At 39.3% G+C, this 23,049-nt stretch overlaps 1 protein-coding gene, 1 long non-coding RNA gene and 1 pseudogene across 5 annotated transcripts in view; 1 reads left to right on the top strand and 2 right to left on the bottom strand.

Moving 5' to 3' along the window:
- RMND5A (required for meiotic nuclear division 5 homolog A) overlaps positions 1 to 23,049 on the top strand; it is a 56,690-nt gene that overhangs the window by 9,868 nt on the left and 23,773 nt on the right. For all 4 annotated transcript variants that reach the window (XM_019749216.3, XM_019749214.3, XM_019749215.3 and 1 more), the window contains exon 2: positions 10,544 to 10,686. In XM_019749216.3, coding sequence (XP_019604775.1) covers positions 10,544 to 10,686 — 143 coding nt within the window. The remainder of the gene's footprint in view (positions 1 to 10,543; positions 10,687 to 23,049) is intronic.
- On the bottom strand, positions 1,923 to 4,758 carry LOC148758909 (transcription factor BTF3 pseudogene; annotated as a pseudogene).
- On the bottom strand, positions 20,327 to 22,425 carry LOC148758908 (uncharacterized). The gene is made up of 2 exons (XR_016019808.1): positions 22,325 to 22,425; positions 20,327 to 21,596 (listed from the first exon to the last, which is right to left on the bottom strand). It is a non-coding gene; the product is annotated as an uncharacterized LOC148758908 (long non-coding RNA).

The following is a 23,049-nucleotide window of genomic DNA, read 5'->3' as shown; positions in this document are numbered from 1 at the left end:
TTTAAGGTAGGCTAGGCTAAGCTATGGTTTTCGGTCGGTTAGGTGTATTAAATACATTTTCGACTTGTGATATTTTCAACTTACGATGGGGGTTATCTGGAAATAACCCCATTGTAAGTTGAGGAGCATCTGTATATAAGCCAAATGCTCATTGAGTGGTGCAGACTAGGCCGGGTAGGAGTTGAGACAGGGAGAGACTTCCAACCTGTGGGAAGTTTCAATAACAGATTGAATGTGGATAGTAGGAAGACAGGATGGGGTGGCAGGAGAGGAGGTTGGTAAGAACAAAGGTGCAGGGGAGTGGGAGTACAGGAGATGTTCAGGGAACAGTGGAAGACCAGGGTGGGGAGAAATGGGGTAAGAGAATTAAAATTAAATTGGAGTCAGGTTTTATATAGTTATGGATACCAGAGGAAGTTACGCTGGGAAGATACTGAGTGACTGAGGTTGGGGGAGTGCTTTTTGATTAAAGACCAGTTGTCAGCAGCATTTAAGCTGGTTGGAGTTGGGAGTGAGGTTTGGCAAGAAGACTGGTTAAGGTAAGGTTAAGTGTCAACGTAGATCTGGTAAAATAGGGACCCGTCTTTGGGTAGTCGCGGTAGAGATGTAAAGGGAACCCCTGCATAGACTTCCTGAGGGACATAATGCCAGGACTTGGTGCTGGAATGGATGGAATCTGGCGGAGTGGTAGAGAAAGGCTTGAAAAATCAAAGGTTAATAATCTAAGGTTTTAAACATGAGTAGACAATTATGGAACCAGGAAAGAAATAGGAAGTTTAGGAGAGGGGAAGGTAGAAATTTGAGTTTGATTTTTAAATACGAAATCCACATTTCAGTGCTAAAACCTTATGAGGTTCAGCCATTCATTTCAAAGATAAAGAGATAAATACCTAGAGATAATTCCCCACATTTTGAATTTGAAGGGAGTGAATAGGTTCTCTAAAGTGGACTATCTAGCAGACATTTAAAAACTTTGCACCTACATCTTTTTCTTCTCTCTCTCCAGTTCTTGCCTCATAGCCGACTTTTTTGAAGCCTTCCAGCGCCAGTCATTTTGGTCTCGCTCTCTGCTCCAGGAGCACTATTAATCTGTACCATGTAATTTAGCTCTTAAATATAAACTTTTCTTTCTCATGCTTGGTTTTGCAGCACACTAGGCTGTGATTTGGTGCAGTAGATCAGAATACTCATCTGAACCCACTGGTCTGTTAGGAGTTGACCGACAAATACTATACTTTGCAGATTTACTAGCTATTAATGTACTGAAAAAAGTTTGTTTTCAGTGTGTATTGCCTGTAGAAAAATGAGTATGTTCTATTTGTGCCTTTTCCTTCCTCTGAGTAAATCTCAGTTGAGCAGCTGCTGTGTCCTAGGTACTGTAGCTCATAAGAAGCATAAAACTAATAGGACAGTTTAGTTTGTTACTCACAGTATGAAATAGTCCTTGTATTTTTTTTTTTAAATACTAACCTTACCTTTTCAAGTTTCAAGTTTTTCTATTTTAATATTTTACAAGCATATCCATGTCCACCTTGTCAACTACTTTTTTAGAATCAATCTTAGACCCTTTTATCATTTTTACTCGTATCCTAAATTGCTTAATCTGTCTAGAATACAATCTGTATCCTGAACACAGGCGTTTATGCTCAATTCAGTGTTAATTGAATCTTAAGTGTCATGGTTCTCCTTTCCTTTCTTTTTTCCCCCTTAACTAGGCAAAGAACTTTATTAACCTTTGTTTCAAACTTTATTCCCAAGTTTCTTCACCTTAATTAGCTGCAAAGAATGATTTGTGTATAAGCAAAAACTGAAAAGAGCTGCAGTGTCCAAGGGGCTTGGGCTTAAAAATATTAGAGATCAAGATTTTATCAGATCCATGAACAAAATTTTAAAAAGCAGTCATAATATAAAATAGCAGCTCCCAGTGACTTCTTCAAGTTTTCTCTTCTTCAGAAGTTGAATCAGTTCAGTTTGCTTCACTGTTGGAAGCCTCATCATCATTCTCCACAAGGTCTGGAACTTCACCATTGTCATCCTCCCCGGGAGCAAGGGGTGCTTTTCCACCCACAGGTGGTTTGGGCAGAGCCTCAGCCAGTCTTCTTAAACTGGTTAGACTGTCTGCACCACGCTAGTTTAAGATGCTGGGTAGCATTTCTGTCAGGTGCTTGGTCTCAGCGTGGCCTGTGATGGTCAAAGTGTTCGCTGCCAGAGAGGCTTGAACTTCAGGGTTGTGAAAGTGGATCTTGTTCCTTGGTTTGTGAACATAGTCACCTCTTCAATACGAGAGATATTGTTGACCCCTAACTTCTTTAAGGAGAACTGAAGTTTATTTATCGTCTGCTGTAGCTGTTCTGTGAACCAACATCTTTCTGCGAGCAGTTCCTTTCCCACCAATGTGCACTTGTGCCTGCAGTTTGGCAAGTTTCTCCTGGTTCATGATAGTTGCTTTCATCTTGTTGGAGAGGAAACGGGGCCACGCAGGGGACTAGGGTTGGCACTCGGGGTCCTGAGCAGACCAGCTGAGAATAAAGGCACACATGCAGGGACACAGGATGGCAGCTAGAGCTCTCTCTTCCTTTTGACTTTAGGTTTTTTTTACTCCCAGTTTTGTCTTTGTCCTCTGTTTTGTTTATTTTAAGGTATTAAGACTTTTTTTTTTTTTTTATAGGAGTGGGATAAGGTAGATGTTTTTTCCCCCTAGTGATGCCTAATCGTTTGGCTTTTTCTATTTTAATTTTTTTAAAGGGATTAACTAGAATGGACTCTGGATTATAGCTCTATGAGATCTGAGTTTTCTTAGGTACAGTTAGGATTATCTTTACTAAATGGATTTCTTTGTATTTCTCTACATCAAAGCTGTGTGCCATTTTGCTTTCCACTTAACTCCAAATTTAAGTTCTCTGTCCATTTTCTCAAAATGGAGTTAACTTTTAATAACTCAAAAGAGCTAAAATGCAATATGTGTAATATTTATAAACTAGTATATTTATAATTTTTCCTGCCTCCAGAATATTCATAATAATGTTAAGTCAGGTCTTTTTGATTTCTGGAGACTCCTGCTATTTATTTCTACCAAAATTCTCTAGTCTTAGAGAGTGAGGTTTTCAGCCCTTTTGGAAATCTGAATAATTATCATCATAGCAATATGTTTCTGTATTGTGCCTCACTATTTGTTTATAGAGTACTCTTAATTATAGTGTGTCTCCTGTCTCGTGTGTTTGACTCTTAGGCAGCAGCATGTACTTCATGGTGTAATTCACACCTTTAAATTGCCTTTTCTAGACCAAATTAGAATTTAGGATTATCTGCCAATGAGAATATTTTGGGATTTAACTCAAATATGTTTAATTCAGTTTGGCAAATGTCTGATTTTGGAGGGAGCCATGACTATTCCAGTATCTGAGAATATCACCCTTAAAACCTGTTTATAAAATGAAAGTTCCTATTCTATTGTATTGGAAGGAACTTAGACCAACCATGTGTGTTGGTTTTTTGCTTGGAATTAAAATCTTTTATTGACGTGGTAATTGTTTTACCTGTTGAATCAAGTCATAATAAAAGGGACCTTACTTGTGTGGTACAGACACTTTGAAAAACAGTTTGGTGGTTTCTTACAGAACTGATCCCACTCTTAGCATAATATGTAGTGATCAAACTTCTTGGTATTTACCCTAAGGAGTTGAAAGCTTATGTCCACACAGAAAGCTGCACGTGGGCATTTGTAACAGCTTTAGTCATAATTGCCAAAGCTTGGAGGCAACCAAGATGTCCTTCAGTAGGTGACTGCAGTCCATCCAGACAATGGAATTCAGCATTATGAAGAAATGAGCTATCAAAGCATGCAAAGGCGTGGAGGAAGCTTGAATGCATAGTAGTGAGAGAAACCAATCTGAAAAGGCTGTATGATTCCAGCCATATGACATTCTGAGAACGGCAGAACTGTGGAGACAATAAAAAGATCAATGGTTGCCAGGGGTAGGGTAGAAGAGAGAGAGATGATTAGGCAGAGCACAGAGGGTTTTTAGGGCAGTGAAAATGCTCTGCATGATGTTATACGGATGGATATGTATCATACATTTGTCAAAACCCACAGAATGTGCGACAGCAAGAGTGAACCCTAATGGAAACTAGGGCTTTGGGTGAGTATGATGTGGCAATGTAGGTTCGTCCTTAGCAAAAAAATAACCCCCCCCCCCAACTTTACAATGGTGTTGAGTGATGTTCATATTGGGGTAAGGGCTGTGCATGTGTGGGGGCAGGAGGGATATGGGAAACCTCTGGGCCTCCCTCTCCGTTTTGTTGCAAACCTAAAACTGCTCTGAAAAACAATAAAGTACTAAAAAGAAAAGTACTTACTGGTGACTATAAATGATGAGCATTGCCTCAGAACCATTTCATTCAGTATTGTGTATAGGGCCCGAGTCCAGGGAGGTTTATTGCATTGAAAGACACTGGGCACAGGACTTCACCCTGGGAAAAGTGGCCACCACAGTGGCAATCATCCTGGATTCAGGCATTCACCTTCAGATCGTGTGTCGTTACGGGAAAGATGGCTGTCATGGGAATTCCTCCCAGCTTTACTTCTAGGAATTGAATCCAGTTAGATTTCTTTCACAGAAAGTTTCCCCTAGAAGCAGGTTTTGTTTTCAGACAGAGAAGACAAAAGAACATTGGAACTCTCCCTTTAGGACTTAGAAGTTTGGTTTTACTCAGTTTGGTTTTTACAGTGATTTTCAAACCTGGTTTTACCTTTGGCTGTTTTCCACTGAATCCATTTGAAAATGCATTAGTGGAATCTTTCTCTCTGAACAGGGCTTTCCCAGGGTTCTCTTTCAGATTATTCCATTATACTTTCCTTGCGCTTCCAAATACTTTGTAAAATTATTTTTCCTTGGGGCATACTGAGAACTCTCAATGTTAATTAATTGACCTTATACTACTAATATCTATCATTTATAAACTTGGAAACCAAAAAGTATAGGGACTTGTAGATAGTAAAGGAAGAAGAGACAACAGCAGCATCAGACTCCAGATATATACGTTGCTAAGATTTGAAAATGTCTATGGATTTCAAGGTCAGGACATAGAAGTTCAGTTGGTAAATTCCAAATAACCTCTCTTCTCGAGTTTGGTCTCTTGCTTTTTTGTTCTCTAAGCTATTGTTTGTTGTCTGTTGACTGTAGAAACAAACATGTCTAGATGGATAGGAGTTATGGCTTGCTTTTTAAAGTTTCTTGTTTAAGTTGAGCTATAGTTCGTTCACACACCATAAAATTCACCCTTTTAAAGTACCCATTACCCAGCTTTTAGTATATTCAGAGTTGTTTAGCTATAACCAGAATACTTTCATTACTCCCCAAAGAAACCTCATCCTGACAGTCACGCTCCATTTCCCCCATCCCCTCAGCCCCTGGCAACCGTGAATCTACTTCTATCTGTAGATTTGCCTATTCTGGACATTTCATATATAGGATCACGTAATATGTGGCCTTTTGTGTCTGGCTTACTTCACTTAGCATAATGTTTTCAAAGTTCATCCATGTTGTCGCGTGTATCAGTGCTTCATTTCTTTTAAATGGTTGAAATTATATTCCATTGTGTGGCTATACCTCATTTTGTTTATCTATTCATCATTTAGATTGTTTGTACTTTTGGCTAGTATGAATAGTGCTTCACGTACAAGTTTGTGTGTGGACATGTTTTCACTTATCTTGGTTATATACCTGCCTAGGAGTGGCATTCCTGGGTCATACGGTAACTCTGTTTAACTTTCTGAGGAACTGTCAGAGTGTTTTCTACAGCAGCTGCACCATTTTACATTACACCGGCAGCGTCTGAGGGGTCTGAATTCTCCACATCCTTGCCAACACTTCTTGTTGTCATCCACCTTTTTCATTATAGCTATCCCAGTGGGTCTGAAGTAACTTATTGTAGTTCTTTTTTTTTAATAAAAATGTATTGGGGTGACAATGGTTAGTAAAATTACATAGGTTTCAAGTGTCCAATTCCGTAATGTGATGCATCATCTGTGTATCACACTGTTATCAGCTACCCGGTCAGTTCTCCTTCCATCACCATATATTTGACCCCATTTTTACCACCCTTTCCCCCTCTTATTGTAGTTTTGATTTGCATTTCCCAATTGACTAATGATGTGGAACATCTTCCCCGCGCTTATTGTTTACTTGTGTAACTTCTTTGGAAAAAAATGTTTATTCATATCCTTTGTTCATTTGTTGAGTTATTTCTCCTGTTGTTGAGTTGTAAGAGTTACTTATATGTTCTGGATATTAGACCCTTATCTGGTAAATGATTTGCAAATATTTTCTCCCATTCTGTAGGTTGTCTTTTCACTTTCTTGATAATGTTTGAAGTTCAAAAGTTTTGTTTTGATGAAGTCCAATTTAATTGTTTTTTTCTTTGCTTGCTTGTGCTTGTGGTTTCATATCTGCGTAATCCAAAGTCATGAATACACCCATTTTCTTCTAATTTGATTGCAGCTTTTAAATTTGGTTCCTTATTCCATTTTGGGTTAATTTTCATGTATGCTGTGAGTCTTTGTATGTGGCTATTTAGTTAGTTATCCCAGCGCTATTTGTCGAATATGGCTTTCTTTTTAACTTTTTTCCCTTTATTCACCATCAATCCAAATACTTATGTTAACAGTGCCTGCAAATGTGCAAGACATATGATAAGAGTGTGGAGTATACAGTTTCAATAAGAACCTTGTCTTCCCTTCAGGACTTACATCTAGTTGAGGCTGATGATAGGATAGATACATGAGGTTGTTAAATGGTATACAATTCAGTGCCAGGAGAATAGTGGAGAGAGCAGAATTCATTAGGAATTGAGAAGACTGAGTAAATCTATGGGCAGAGAGTTTCATAGTGGAGATGAAGCCATAAGGTTAGGTAAGGTTTAGATACAGAAAGACCACAAATGGTCAGAGCAGAGCTACTGGAGCACTTAGAATTTTTTTTTTTTTTTTTTTTTTTTTCCCAAAGTATCTATGGAATACCTTTTAGACAGATTTTGAGATTTCCCTAAATTATCAAGTCTTCACTTAGCCTGAATTATGTTGTTAGAAGTTGGAAGCACCTGATACATAGTTTGTGCAATTATACTTAGAGATAAGGGCAGTTTCTATTTTGGTCGCCCCGTATTGGATTGGTTACCTGCCGGTCCTGTCTTGTGTTTGCTTCTTTTTTTACTTTCTCAGTGTTTGTCTTTGAGCCAGAGTTTCTATATTCTGTCTTCACAGGCCCTGCAACTTTCTAGGATTTCTTTTCTTGAAACCCTAGAAAACCTGTTCTTGACATGGTCGCTGATAATTCCACATTGTAAATCCAGTGGTCAGTTCTCAGTCCAACTCTTACTGACATAGCAGCATATTTAACACAGTTGGTAACTCCCTCCTCCTTGACACATTTTCGTCACTTGCCTTCCCCAAACCATGCTTCCTTGATTTTCCTTTTATGTCACAGTATTTCCGTAGTCTTTGTTAGTCTCCTTTTCCAGTTCTCCTTCATCTTGGTCTCATAAACTTGGAGTTCCCAGGACTCTCCTTTCATTACTTCTTTGTGTCTACATTGGCTCTCAAGGTAATTTCATTTAGTCTCATGGCTTCAACTATCACCTGTATGCCGTGGCTCACCAGTTTGTACATCCCGCCCTGCCCTTCCTCTTGAACTCCAGGTTTGTGTACCTAGCCCACTCCTCCACGGGTGCACTGGGGTGACCTTCACGCAACACCTCACATGTAACAAGCCACACACTGAACTCTTTATCTTTCCGTTCCCCTCATACCTGCTCAGCCTAGAGTCTTTTTCATCTTACTTGAAGATAATTGCATTATTCTAGCTGACTCAGGCTGAAAACCTTGGAGTCATCGGTGGGTCCTTCTGTTCCCTCATATCCAGTCAGGGCTGCCTGCTGGCTTTACTGTCAGAATGTATCCAGAACCCACCACTTCTCACCACCTCCCCATCTAACACCCTGGGCTGAGCCCCTGTCGTCTCATCTGGATTGCTACCACCACCTCCTGACTTCCCTTCCTGCTTCTGTTCTTACACTCCTGTCACCAGCCAGGGTGACCATATTAAGTGTTAGATCAGTGTATGTGCCTGCTGTGCTCAGAAGCTGGCAGTGGATATCCCTTTCACTCAAAGTAAAAGCCAAAGTCCTTACAGTGCACAAAGGCCCTACAAGATCAGGACCCCATTATCTCTTGGGCTTCTGTCCTCCTGTTTTCCTTTGCAGGAGATCAACTTGAGCCGCACTGGCCTCCTCACTGTTCCATGAATCGTCTGGTGTATTTCTGCAGTAGGGCTTTTGTCCCCTCAGGTTGGAATGCGTTCTCCTGCAGGGAGGGAAAATAATTTTCCTCTACCCTTGTGAGTTTTGGCTGCAACCCCTGTAATAAAAGATAGATTAACGAGAGAAAAACAAATTGATGAACCCGTATACCTCATGTATACAGGGAGATACCTAGGGAAAAATGAGTGACTCAGAGAAGTGGCTTAAAATTGAGGCTTCAATACCATCTTCAGCTAAACACAAAAGAAAGAAAGGTGTGGAGAGTGCAGCTAAGGGTAGGTTACCAGGAAACGCACTGTAAACAAAAGTATGGTTTGTTATACAGATAAGTCGCACCTTCTCTATTGGTAAAAGTTTCTTGTGATTTAGAGCCATCCTTCTCTTCCTGGTGCAGAGAGGGAGACACCTTACAAATGGAGATTTCTTTTATAGACGTAAATTTCACTTAAAATGAGTAACTTCTTTGTTTTCAGAGTTTTTCCTCTGTATGCTGTTTCTCAAAGTAAACCTTATGCTAAAGAAGCATATTTTGGGGTGGCATATTCTGCTACCCTTCACCCTTAAGGTAGCCACATGGCTAATTCCCTTCTTTCAAGCCTTTGCTCATGTCATTTTTCTCAGTGAAGCCTACCATGTCTATCCATTTTCAGATTGCAATTACTTAAACCCACATGATATGCTCCCGTCTCTTTTACTCTCCTTCCCCACCCCCAGCATGTGTCATCTTTTGTCATACTATATAATTGACTTATTTTGTGTGTTGTTCATCTTGTTCGCCAGCAGGTGTTAGGGCAGGGATTTTTGGTGGTTTGTTTCAGTGTTACACCTATCATGTAATGAGTGCTCAAGAGATACTTGTTGAATGAATGAACATACTAGGACTACTGTACTTCTGGGCTTGTTCAAATTCTTGGGCCCTGTCCTGAAACGGGAGGCCAAACCAGTCCAGGGCTCGTGTTGCCTGCACCGGTCAGCCAGTAGACCCACACAGGAGTTGGGTCATAGAACAAACGTTTATGATCAGAGCATCGGTGGTCTGAGAAGGCAGGGGGTTAAGATCTCCAAAAACTGCCTTACTTTTCTCAGACCAGCCTGGGATATCTAAGGCACACTGGGCGGTGTGATAGTCCCGGGGGTCTGGACAGAGCCTTCCCTCTAGCATTGTGGCTCCAATGTGCTCATCAACCCAGGAGCAGTGATGACAGTAACCTGGAAAGAATGCTAGGCCATAGAGATTGTAATCAGCAAGCCGGGGGGTGGGGGGGGTGGGGGCGGGTGTTGTAACTACCTGTTTCCCCCAAAATAAGACCTAACCGGAAAATAAGACCCAGCATTATTTTTCAGGGAAACACGGTAGTAACTTTCAGTTGATTTATCATGTGAGTCTATGAGTCCTCTCCCAGTGGAGTCCACTGGACACGTTTAATTCCTTCTGCATCAAATTATAACATAAACGAAGTGTCTTCTACCTGGAAAGCTCATTATAGACATTGAACTCAGGGTGTTTTACTGGGTACTGGTCATATGGGCACCCTCTGCCTAGCTTGTACCAAGATTCCAGACTCAAAGAAGGAAAGCAGGAATTCAGCATAAACCACACTGTACGAACAGTTTAGGCACAGTGAACCGTGCTTTTCAGGTAGGGTGGTGGGAACCCTCCTGAAATCCAGGTTCCCAGGTAACTAGCCAAAGGGTCAGCCTTGCAAGCAGGCCTTTCTCAAGATGGGCTCAGACCTGTTATGTTAACTCATTTTTGCACATCATGATATCCAAAGAAGTTATTTTTTTTCCTTCTACTTTTTTATATAGAATATAAAATATTTAGACTAAATACACTCTCTTTAGGAAATTTAGTAATAATTAAAATGTTTTGAGAATGACGAACAGTTTAAGTGGATTGAGTAAGTGAGTTTATTTGCTAAGACATTTTCTGAAAGATGCGTTGGCAGTATTATTCACTCTGTTGATTTTAGTAATTACAAAAGTGGGTTTTTTTCTTAGTAAAATTTTCTTATTTCTAACCCCCAATAAAAAAAATATTAAGATAACTTTCTTAGTTTTCACTTGAAAAATATTATCATGAATGTGACCATCTGCTTCAAAGCAGATGCTGATTTTTCTTCACTTTTCTTCCATCTTTCATATTCCAAAGAGCCTATTTGAAACTTGCCATCTTTGGGATTGCTTTTGTAAGTAACCAATCTTTTTTTCTTTCTTTTTTTTATAGGCCAAGATACTGAATTATCAGGGACGCTTTCACTTGTTTTAACCCAGTGCTGTAAAAGAATAAAGGACACTGTTCAGAAATTGGCCTCTGACCACAAAGACATCCACAGCAGCGTTTCTCGGGTTGGAAAAGCCATCGACAAGGTATGGTGTCGCAGGAAGTGTTCGGTTATTGTTAAGCAGCGTCCTTCATCTCCTGTCACTGCTTTGATAACATTAGCTTTCTCAACTTATTTTATGCTGTTCCTTTCATTCCTGCTTTTAATAACTTTTGCAGATCTGGTTTTACTGTGTTATTCTTAACGTTTCCTAGTGCTATTATTTAAAAAATTAAAAACAAACCAAAAAACCTCTTTTTTTTACAGCCTTGTTATTTATCCATTTGTTTATGTGAGTACAGCTCCCACTGTCATGATGAGTAAATTTCCCAAGAAATTTTAACCTGCCGTGAAGGAGTTGGCTTACAGAAGTAACTTTTCCTGCTTCCTGAGTAATTCCCTGGCTGTGCCTCTGTCTGTTACGGAACGATTAAGAAAACACCCTTGTGTCCGTCTGCCCTGTGTTATCCTAGCTCTGTCTTCCCGTCGGCACGCTAGTAGCTTTTCTCCAGTACTGTTTTATGTGTGAGGGGGTTAGATGCTAGTCAGCAAGGCCAGTCAGTTGTGGTGGGTGATTTTTCTTAAAACATCTCTTGAAGCTTTGACTTCGTGGCTTACATAGAAGAGCTATCGTTTTTAGCGCTGGGCCAGTTTTGCCCTTGCAGTTCATAGCCCTAGTGGGGCCTAAGAGAAGTGGCCTACGGTTACTTCTGACCACTTCAACCGCTGGGGAGTTTGTGACTGGTTATGGACATTTTTGTTCGCACACTGTAAAATTCTGGGTGTAGCAAAGGCATCCCCTAATCAGTCTTATGAGTTTTCTAGTCTGTACACACAAGAGCGATAACTGTAATGTAGATAGAAACTCATGGAATCTAGAGAGTGGCTCTAACTCATGGATGAAAGCCTGTTAGAAATTATCCTATGGAACAGCAGTATTGAAAGGCTACCGTGGAGGCGGCCTAAGTCAGAACTATATGCTTCTAAGGAGGTATCATTAACTGGTAGGTGTGGTGTGTCAGGGCCGTGAGTGGCAGGGGCTCTGGGGACTGGGTGGCTGTGGCTTACAGAGTGTAAGTCACCTTTCAGAGAGCTCTGACCACTCCCATAGTGCTGAGGGCTTCAGCTCAGCAAAAGAGGCCAGAGAAGCGGTGTTGGCAGCAGCAGCCCCATTTTTGGATCAGTGATGGCCATTGCCAGCAAAGGCTGGGAAGGCAGTAAATGCTCTCTGGAATAGCGTTGAGGTTGTGACGCCTGTTTGGTAACACCCAGGGAATGAACACAGCTTTGGAAGAGGCTTTGGCATCCAACCTTTGGCGGCCATAGCATTGGAAGTCTTCATTTGGTACCTGAAGTGCTTGTTGGCGTGGACTAGCTTAAGGACTGAGTGGAATGATAGTGAGTGGGGCACTTTAGAGTTGATCTTAAATTACTGTGAGCGAGAAACCCTTAGTTTCTCTAGGGTGGTGTAACTACTGGTGATGTTTAGGAATCTTCCGATTTTGGCAGCTGGTAGTGACCAAGGCGTCCTAGTACTTCTGGTGGTTCCAACCCCAGAAGGTTCCTGGAGGCATTTGATTGACTACGAGGCTGCTTGCAGTTATGACAGAGGGTGGGAAATTAGGACCAGAAGATGCCATGACAATGAGAAGAGCTGAAGCTGCCAAAGCAGCCAATCAGAAAATATCTGAGAAGAAATCCCAGATGGGAATAGGTGGGGACGGCCTCAGCAACCAGACCTTAAGTGCGTGGGCTACTGGCCACCAGGATCAGGAGCATTTGGGCAAATAACTCACCCGCTTTGCACTTATCACTGGTTTCCCCATTTCCTGGTTCATGTATGTTGTCCTATTGTATTTATCATGAGGACCCTCTTTTACCTTGTCTCTCTAGCTACTGGTAACTTGCTGAGCGTGTCTTCCACCTGGTCTAGCAAGTCTTTACAAATATTTGTTAAGGGTTGTCAGTTATCTTGGCTAACCTTTGAGACAAAGCATTTAAATGTATTTGGTGCTAGAAATGGCAATATCCCCGAGAATGGATACCAAAGAAACATGTGTGCGTTATTAAATTCTGGCTCTTTAGGTGGGGACGTGTTTGAGGCGAATGTTCCTAATTACATATTTTAATTTACTCATTTCTCTTTTGAGAACATTTTTTATGTACTTGGAGGTTATAAGGGCTTTTTCAAGTAATTTTTTAAATAGTTTTATGTTCTTGTGAAAGTAGTTTAGGTTCCAGGTGCCTTAGATTCTTCTGATCTATCATACGAAATTATGTTACTGACTTGATACAGCTGAGTATTTGTTGAATTATAGTCCTGGGTCACACACACACACAAAAAGCCTGAATCTTTTAGCCCAGTTTCTCTAACATCTTTCAGTGCATTCCCTCCCAATTTTATTTGGCATCTACTTGGCCTCAGCTGTAGAGAAAGCTGCCAACCCCACTAGAACTACCTAGACACTGCACAGGCTTCTCACGTGTACGAGGACTTCTGTGTAGGCTGTTGTCACATGAGACTCCATTGACTTGTAAAGTCCTTTTTTTTTTTTTTTAATAGTTTGGATCTGGTACATTTGTACAAGCTTCCAGGGCTACCTGTTGTATTGGCTTGGTGGACTCATGGATTGGTGGTGAACAAACAGGATGGAGCTGAAGCCGCTGTGGCACAAGTCTTTAAGACCACAGCAAATAGACTTGAGTAATAAACAGGAATGCTGTCCCGCAGCCTGTGAGCACCATTTTATGGCCATTTGTTCCCAGCCCTCCCCGCCAGGGCAGGACAGTCAGAGAAGCTGGTGACTCCTTTATGAGTAGGCTGGTTTTGCATGAGGAACTTCGTACATTTTTGACATGCTAAGTGATTTTTTTCCTTTAGTGTTTTAATGCTTCTTGGGTTTTAAAGTTCTCTAGTCATACTACTTTGAAAATGTAAGGAGAAAAGTTTGTGGTATTAGCCAAGGTATTTTGTGGCTTTTAATTATTGTAAACATAAAATGTTGTTGAAGATTTCTGCTTTAATGTGTTGACTATTTTCAGATGTCCATAGTATTATGATCGCTATTTAAAATATATCAGCCTTTGGGTTCTGTGGCTTTTTTTTTTTTTTAAACAAATAATTTGTTAGTCTATTTTTGTGTGTGTATGTTGGCCTATTTTTAACTTCCCCATTTTAAGAAAATCTAGAGTTCTCTCCTGTTTAGGGTGTTTGTTATTCAGTCTTTTACTTGACTTTTTTTTTTTTTTTTTTTTCAGTTTACTTCCTAAGTAAGAAAAGTCAATGAAATGATTACTGCTTTAGACTTGTGTATATTTAAAAAAATAGCGCTAAGATTTTAAGATGTTTAAAATTTGCTGTGGGACGGTTGAAAGTGAAACACATAGTACACATTCTTTAGAAGATTCTGGTCTAGTTTGGTGATGTAAGAGTGCTTTTTGTAAATATAGAAGAACTGAAAAAAATTCTGAGGCAACATAAAATAAAGTTTTCATGGGATGGACTCTGCTTACTGTAAAGTAAAGGGAAAATCATAGTGCTCTTGATTAAAGTTTGTGGAGTTGGTATCTTAATTTTGACTTGGAAGAATGGGTAAGATTTAGCGTAGAGCAGTGAGGTGTGGTTTTCTGTGGGGCCAGGAAAGGTGCTGAACAACAACAACTGAGAATATGCTCGACTCCTGTTAAACACTCAGGGACTGACTTGATGAGAGTGGCTGACCCTGTTGGGAAGAGGGCAAGATCGGGTAGGGGGACGGCAGATGGAAGGCTGAAGGATTTGATGCGAGGAGACTGGGGGAAAGGGAGTGAAGGATAAAAGCAGTTGAGGATTTGCGGGCCTCATTAAATAGGATGATATTAGACTAAGGAGAAGTCAGGAGTAGGAAGGTAATAGCTGTCACTTATTGACTGTTGACCATGTTCCAGACACTGAGCCATGTGCTCGGTGTTTTTTCTGTCATGCTGCAGGTACATTGTTCCTATTTTACACATGAGGAAACCAAGACTCACAGATACTAAGTAACATACTCCAGGTGTACAGCTTGGAAGTGATGGATCAAGATATGGGAAAAAATTTCAACAGCCTGTTTTAAACACTGTGTTATAATAGGAAATGAGGCCATTGCAGGGCTGGTAATGTTTTGAGGAGGAGAATAATGGTTACAGACATTTTTTAAACCACATTGCCTGAACTGATCTGCCACTAGATGGCACATCTACATTGGTGAGGCAAATGCTGACTATATTTTAAAAAGAATGGAGTAATTAATGCTATAAAAAGTGAAATATAGAATATTTTAAGACAGTTTTGGTGAGCATTCTGGAACTGCCTTTTATGTAGGTAGAACTGGGGTATGAGAGGAAAAAAGATACCAGTGGGAGATAATGTCTTGGGTTTAACCTAAAATAGCAGTTTAGATCGAGTACGTGGGTAAGTCAGATGTGTGCTAGCTCTACAGTTCTGTTATGTAATGGATGAATCCTTATGTAGTAGAGAGAAGTTACTGTTAATGAAGAAAAAAATTAAAAAGACAAAGTTCACTCTGCTTAAGAAGAAATAGAGTTAAGTTGAATTCTGAAATATAGACAGATAATTTGATACATATTTTGGGTGGAATTTTAAGAATTACTAAAAAGGAATAGTTAACAAAGTTATAAAGAGACAACAGTGATGTAAAAAGCCAAGAACGTGTTCCCTAAATATAAAATGAAACATATCAAACTAACTCCTCTCCCCCAAACATTACTAGCAAGTAATCTAAGAAAATATAGTAGATGACGTGTCTAAATTTTTGCAAAGCGTTTTATAAAAATCTCATATCTTTGTGGTCAAGATGGAAGATGTTCTTTTTTAAATTATGGGGTTTAAATAGGAGCACTCATATTCTGCACACTTTGTTCACTTTGCGTGGTCTGAGGATGGGCCTGATCTACCCAGGCTGGGCCGCAGCCGTTTGCTGCAGGGTGGGTGGGCACCTCCAATTCCTTCCCTAGGATTTCTTCTCATTAGAGCAAACTGAAAGAAGGGCTGGGAATGTGAGCCTAGGAGTGATTACAAGTAGCCCCTAAGAGAATCTGAGAGACCCTGGTTACCTGAGCCTTTCTCTAAATCCAGCTTGTTTGGGCAAAAGAGATTTCTGTTCGTGGGAACCAAGACTCCTGACTCCTTCAAGCAGCTGGATGCTCTCTGGGTCTATTCACTTGCAGTGGGCTTCAATTTCTGTGAAACAATACTGGTTTTGCCCTTTTTAGTCTGAAGAGCATTCTCAGAAGGTGAGTTTTAGTTGCTCTGCCATCTGTTACATTACATTATTAGCTCTAAGCTATGGGCCTATATTGTTCTTACTACTTCTGCTCTGAGCAGAATGCTAATGGTAGTTATTTGTTGAATTGTAGTCCAATCCTCAGAGGAAACCCTGGACCTTTGCTATCAGATCTTATGTTAGGGTGCAGGATCAGAGGAACCCACTGGACATGACCCACTTTTGCCTGAGGCTACAAAATGAAATAACTTGCTTCGGGCTAGCATCAAAAGTCAGGTTGGGTTGAGAGAGGAAAAGGACCTTATACCCGATTAAGCCGTGCCAATTAATCCAGTCTGTAATTGTACTCAGTGATTTTAAATTGATGAATCATTAATGCCTCTGTTAATGTGCTTTTGTATTTTTGTTTTATTTGTGTTTTCTCAAATGATTCTTTTAAATGCAGAATGGAAGATTTGGTGGCAAAGCCTGGCTCTCAGATTAAGATACTGTGTGTCGCGGGCTTACTGTGGGATAGGTCCTGTAGATATTTTCGTGTACATTATTTAACTTAGTCTTTACCAACGCTTTGTAAGTCAGGGATGGTTGTCCACAGATATAGATGTTTTCACATCTAAGACTTTGATTAAGTAACCTGCCTGAGATCACAGAACTAGAAAGCCAATGGAAAAGCTGAGATAAAAACCCCGATTTTAAGCGTTTGAAGACTTTTCCTCAACTGGAATTCTTTGAGGGACTCCATCCCTAGTGTCCTAAGGCTCCCACTGTATGCATGAGTTTCTCCGCTGTGCATCTAGAATGGTAAGTATGTGCTGTCTTTGGGAGAATTGGTAAAATACCATGTTTCCCCAAAAGTAAGACCTAGGTGGACAATCAGCTCTACTGTGTCTTTTGGAGCAAAAATTAATATAAGACGTGGTATTTTATTTTATTTTACCCGGTCTTATAGTAAAATAAGACGGGGGATTATATTATATTATATTATATTATATTATATTATATTATATTATATTATATTATATTACATTACATTACATTACATTACAATACAATACAATATAATATTAAAGGCCCAGTCTCATATTATAGTAAAATAAGACCAGGTCTTATATGAATATTTGCTCCAAAAGACACATTAGAGCTGATTGTGCCATTAGGTCTTATTTTTGGGGAAACACGGTAGTCACTCAGATTTCTGTAGTCTTTTCAAATAGGGAGGCAGTCAGAAGAGCATGTTGCCCAGAACCTAAAGGTTTATAAAATCATATGCAAAATACTGTGAGGGGCTATGGACGCAAATGTGACTGGAGGATTTTAAGAATCTTTAAAGCCCAGCAGAGTAATTTGGCGTATCTTTGACCATGCCACATTACTTCCCTTTGTTTATAAAGTAAAAACAATTGGTGTGGCTTTCTCTGCCCTCCCTCACTCCCCCCCCCCCCCAATCTGGCAATACCTCCCTTTCTCTTGCTTTGAAAATCAGACGTATGAATATCATACAATGGAGAGAATGGAATTCTTAAAAGGTAGCATCTACATCTAAAAATGCATCTGTAAATGCTGATTATGACACACTACTAGATTTATTTTCTAGTCCATAGTTTGCAAAGCATTGCTGTCTGGTATATGCCTAAATATGGATTGTTTCATCACAGGGCCTGGCCTGTGCCTCATCAACTTTACTAGGCTTGCTAAATTTTTCCCTAAAGGGTTTATACCAATTTGCAGTTCTATTAATCATGTATAACAGTTTCTGTTTCTTCAGTTATTGTGTACACTTGGTGTGATCAGCTTTTCTAAAATTTTAAATTAATCACATGGATATGAAATAGTATCTAGTTGTATTAATTTGCATTCCCTTCATCTTTGAGGTTGAGCATCTTTTCGTATGTTTATTAGAATTTCCCCCTTTTGTGAGTTTCTTTCTTGTTTTTGGACCTTTTCTTTTTTTCTATTATGTTGTTTGTCTTTATTTTTGATTGGTAGGATTTAAAAAAACAACAACAACAAAAAAACTTGTATGCTAATCTTCTGTGGATGATACGTGAAGTAGATATCATTTCCCAGACTGAGTGGAACTAGAATCCAGGTCTTATTATTGTATGTTAAGTATCCTTTGCGGTATACCTCTCACTCCTAAACCAGATTAACTGGATGCTTAGAAGGGAAATTGATTCCTGGTAGGTGCAACAGTAGCCCATTGTTAGACTTACACAATTTTTCTTCAAAAGTAGATGCGGAAAGTTAAAAAAAATTAACAGTATTAAAGAATTGCCACTTAGGAATTAAAATAAATACTGGGTTTTATCATGTACTGTTACCACTGTGCTCAATAATTATAATTTCAGAAATGGATTGGTTTTGGATGGTGAACAATGAAAGCCAGTCCTAAGGTCTAACCAGTTTGTAAGCATGTTCATGTGGCAAAAGTGATAGCGTGGTCTGTTTAGAGTTCATAGTTTTGTAAATTTACTCCTCCTCTGCCTCAGCTTCCAGATTTTAAAACTTTCAATAATTAAAAATGTGGATAACACTAAAAGCACAGCGATGGCGTGTGAATTAGTGTGTCCTGGATTTCTTTCCAAACCATAACATCTCCTCCAGGCAGAGAGACCCTTGAATGCGTGTTTTACTTTTGATTCTTCTCTGTAAAAGAATCCTGCTTTTACATTTAAGAACACTTTTCCTTTGGTATAGTCAAACAAGTACTAATAATAGGTATTTCTCTTCATTAGCCAATTCTTGGCTGGTTTGCAGTGCTGCTGATTTCCTGGGTAGCCTTGCAAACGAGTTTGGTCGCCTAGCAACAGCTGGAACTGATCCTAGCTCTCTCTGATGCAAGAACGGGCAGTTGCAACAAAAGGAGTTCTGACACTACATTACATTTTCTCAACCTCTTTTTATAATTTTTCCTTTAATTTTTATACAAGTGAGCAGAAAATAAGCTATGAAAGAAGTTTACTTATCTACCTCAGTGGGTTAAACTGGAAAATCAGAATGGTAGAACGGAGCACAGAAATTTTCATCGAATGCATTCCTTATTCATATTTAGTCGTACAAATATTTTCCAAGGCTAGCAAGTAAGTTATATTATTTGAATGTAATAGAGATATTCTGAGTGTTAAGGGTACTCGATTTTTCTTACCTGTAAAGTAGTGGCCATGGTATGTACACCTTATGGAAATAAAGGTACATGAAAAGCATCATTGTAAACTGTTTAAATTTGTTGAAATATTAGACTCTTATATTTTAAAGTTTCCTAGATGGTCAAAATTTCCTTTTAGTATGTATGTTAAGGAAATATTTGAAAGAATTTTTCTGTTTGATCTGAGCAGTTACTCTCTAATTGTGTAGCCATTACAATTCTGACTTAATACATACTGCCAAATAAAATTGTCTGTTTTAACATGGTCTGTGCTTTGAGCTGAGCAGTATGTCTTCCAAAGTTGTTTTATTTCTTTCCTGCAGCACAGATACCTGATAAATTTGTTCGGGATTGATGGGGTTGAAGAATAATCATTAAATGAACGAGTAGAAATCTGAAGGTTGTATTTGGATTGAATAAGGTTGATAGGTCTATGAGGAACCTTTCTTAATTAGTCTCAGTGATTCTTGCTTATGGGGTGCACTTAGTTAGACATTAGGGTTGGCAGATTCCTGAGAACCCTAATTTATTAACTTCTGTCATCTTCACATACCCGTTCTTTTATTCACTGGAGTGATCATTTGTCTGTGGGGGAGTAAATATGAGAACATCTGTGACAGCAGTCACCCTTTTAGGCCTCTACCCTAGCCTAGAAGAGGAAAATAGTAGCCGCATCGCCATTTTGTGTTCTAGTTGTCATAGATAGCATAAAGATAAAATAATTGCTTAAAAGCACTAATGAACCATTATAAAATCATCTCTCAGCAGGCAGAATCTGGTGGACAGGTGCTAACTTAGAGAACCTTACCCAGGCAATTGCGTCTCTTATTTTCAGGGCTGGGGATAGCCTGTTCAGTATGTGCATGGAAGCTGTGACTTTAGCATTTAGTACTATTTCTTATTTCCATTCTTTAAATATGTACTAGACCAAGAAAGATGTCTATAAAAAGAAAATGAATAAAAATTAAGACCCCGACAGTAATTTTGCTTTTTTGGTTTTTTTTTTGTCTGAGTATTTCCAAATCTTAATGTACATGTTTAGTTTTAGGCTACTGACTTGATATCTAAGAACAAGGTACATAGCTCTTTAAAGAAAAATGTGCTTAATTTTGGAGAAGAGAACTCTCCTGTATTGTGGTGATGTAAATGGTGAGTGGTTTGCAGTTTCTACTGCAGGTTACCTTCTACCTGATCTTTTAAGTACTGTAAAACTTTCCTGTGTTACTTGGACTGTATTTAAGCAGTGATTGATTGACTAGGACTGTAATTTCAGCAAATCTGAAAAAAAAATGCAAGAGGTTTTTTAGGCGGTAATGCCTATGAAAGATAAAGGGGCTGAAAGTAAAATTGGACAGAAAAAGCTTTCAGACTACAAAGTAGACTCGTTCTTCCTTCACTCTTGATATTTCAGGTTGCCCTCTGGTATCATTTCACTTCTATCTGAAGAACATACTTTAGCAGTTCTTTTAGAGCAGGTCTTCTGGCAGCAGATACGTCTTCCCTTCATCTGAGAATGTCTTTATTTCATCTTCATTCCCAAATGATATTTTCACTTATAAAATCCTGGGATGACAGTTCTTTTAGTACTTGAAAAATGTTCTGCCACTTCTTATGGTCTCCATGGTTTCTGTTAAAAATCTGCAGTCATTTGCGTCATGTTTCCCCTATAAGAATGCATCCCTTTTCTCTAGCTTTTTTAAAGATAATTTTCTTTGTCTTTAGTTGTCAGCAGTTGGATGTTTTTGAGTTGATCCTTTTAGGAGCCTGCTGAACTTCTTGAATCTGTAGGTTTATGTCTTTTACCAAGGTTGGGAAATATTTTTCAAGTATTTTTTTCTACACTACAATCATCTCTGTTTCTGGTACTCCTATGATATGAATATTAGATCTTTCATTATTGTCCCACAGGTCCCTGAAGCTCTGTTCATTTTTTTCAAACTTTTTTTCTGTTATTCAAATTAGATAATTTCTGTTGATCTTCACTGACTTTCTGCATTGTCCAGCTGCATCTGATGTTCTATTAAGTCCATCCAATGAGTTTTTACTTTGAATACTGTTATCTTCTGTTCCTTTGTAAGACTTTGTTTTTGTCTTTCAAGATGTTTGCCCTTTGTTCTTGGAGCATTTTATAACTACTTTAAAGTCTAATGATTCCAACGTTTCTGTTATCTCGGCATTAGTGTCTGCTGAACATCTTTTCCAATGCAAGTTTAGATTTTCCTGGCTCTTTGTATGCCGAATACACCTTTGTGGGACCTGGAGCAGAGAAATCACCTGAGCCTATTGACTTCTGAGCTATAGAGACCTGAGATAATAAAATTGTGTTGTTGTAAGTGGCAGTAGAAAACTTATATACCTACAGAATGCCTTATCCTAGAGGTGCAAGAAAATGGAGGGCGAAAAGAGATTTTTTTCCTAATCTCTGAGTAGTAGGAGAACCCATTCCTGTTCTTCGTGGCAGAATTAAAGGGCTTCTTCTGGAGTTCTCTTCATATCCTCAGTGCCCTGTTCTGGGTTTTGGCTGCATTGCATCCAGGCTGACAGATACTAGAGAAAGAAAAATAGTAAACACACCAATTCTGTGACCTTTTTCCTCAATCCACTTACTACTATTTGCTTTTTAGTGTCCCCAAGTAGCTGCTCCATTTATTCTGTCCTGATTTTATAACTGCATTCAGTGAGGGAGTGTGCTTACTTGATCTTACCCAGAACTGGGTAAGTTTATTAGTTTATTACAAAAGTCATTTGTATGGAACATGCTAATCTCCAGTGATAACTTCTGCTAATACTTTAGTGTACATTCTTTCAGATTTTCTTTTCCTAAGCATTTGTAGGTATTCTTTTTTAAAAACCACAACCAAAAAATGGGGTCATAATTTTATAGAAGTCGTTTATTTTCACCTAAGGTGTTAGGGACATTTTTCTATGTTAGTAGATACAGAGTAATGAACCTCACTTTCTACTTGTGAGAAGTAACAATACTGGAATAATGGCAACTACCATTTTATTTTACCAATTAGAGAGTGTGTTAATTTGCTAGGGCTGCTATAACAAGGTACCACAGACTAGGTGGCATAAACAGACATTTATTTTCACACGATTCTGGAGACTGGAAGTTCGAGATCACGGTGTTGGTAGAGATGCTTTCTTCTGAGGCCTCTCCTTGGCTGGTAGATCGCCATCTTCTCCCTGCGTCTTCATGTGGTATCTGAGCTCAGGCTACCATTACAAAATATCATAAAGTGGTTGGCTTAAACAACAAAATTTTTTCTTACAGTTCTGGAGACTGGGAAATCCAAGATCAAGGTCCTGGCCAATTCATTTCCTGTAGAGGGTGGACAACCTCTTTCCTGGCATGTTGATCACTGCCTTCTCACTGTGTCCTCACATGGTGGAGAGAGAGGGAGAGCTCTGGTGTTTCTCCTTTATCTTACAAGAGCACCAGCCCTACTGGATTAGGGCCCCACCCTAATGACTTTATTTAACTTTTATCACCTCCGTACAGACTATTTTCAAATATAGTCATATTGGCGGTTAGGCCTTCAATGTAGGAATTGGGGAGGGAGGACACAGACATTCAGTCCATTACACGTCTCCCCTCGCTACCTGTTTGTGTCCTAATTTCCTTTTTATAAGGATACCAGTCCTATTGGATTAGGATCCACCCTAAACACCTTATTTTAACTTGATGAGATGTACTGGGAGTTAGGACTTCAGTATAGGAATTTTGAGAGGTTTCAATTCAGCCCATAATAGGAAGGTACTGTTATTTTCTCTTCTTACATAAGGAAGCTGAAGCTCAAAGATCTTAAGTAATTTGGCCAAGATCACCCAGCTAGTAAGAGATAGAAGCAGGATTCCAACCTAGGTGGCTTGGCCCCAGAACTGCTCTCTTAAGCCCCTGGCCATTCTCCCACCCTGCCTTGGCACTGCAGTTGGGATGTGCCATGGGTGGGTGATTTAACTGATGCTATGTTGAACATAGGGCTTTCGTTCTTTT

This window comes from Rhinolophus sinicus, chromosome 2 (assembly GCF_057876585.1).
Source record: "Rhinolophus sinicus isolate RSI-liver-muscle chromosome 2, RSI-T2T, whole genome shotgun sequence".
Taxonomy (NCBI): domain Eukaryota; kingdom Metazoa; phylum Chordata; class Mammalia; order Chiroptera; family Rhinolophidae; genus Rhinolophus; species Rhinolophus sinicus.
This window is presented reverse-complemented; position numbering and strand designations above follow the sequence as displayed.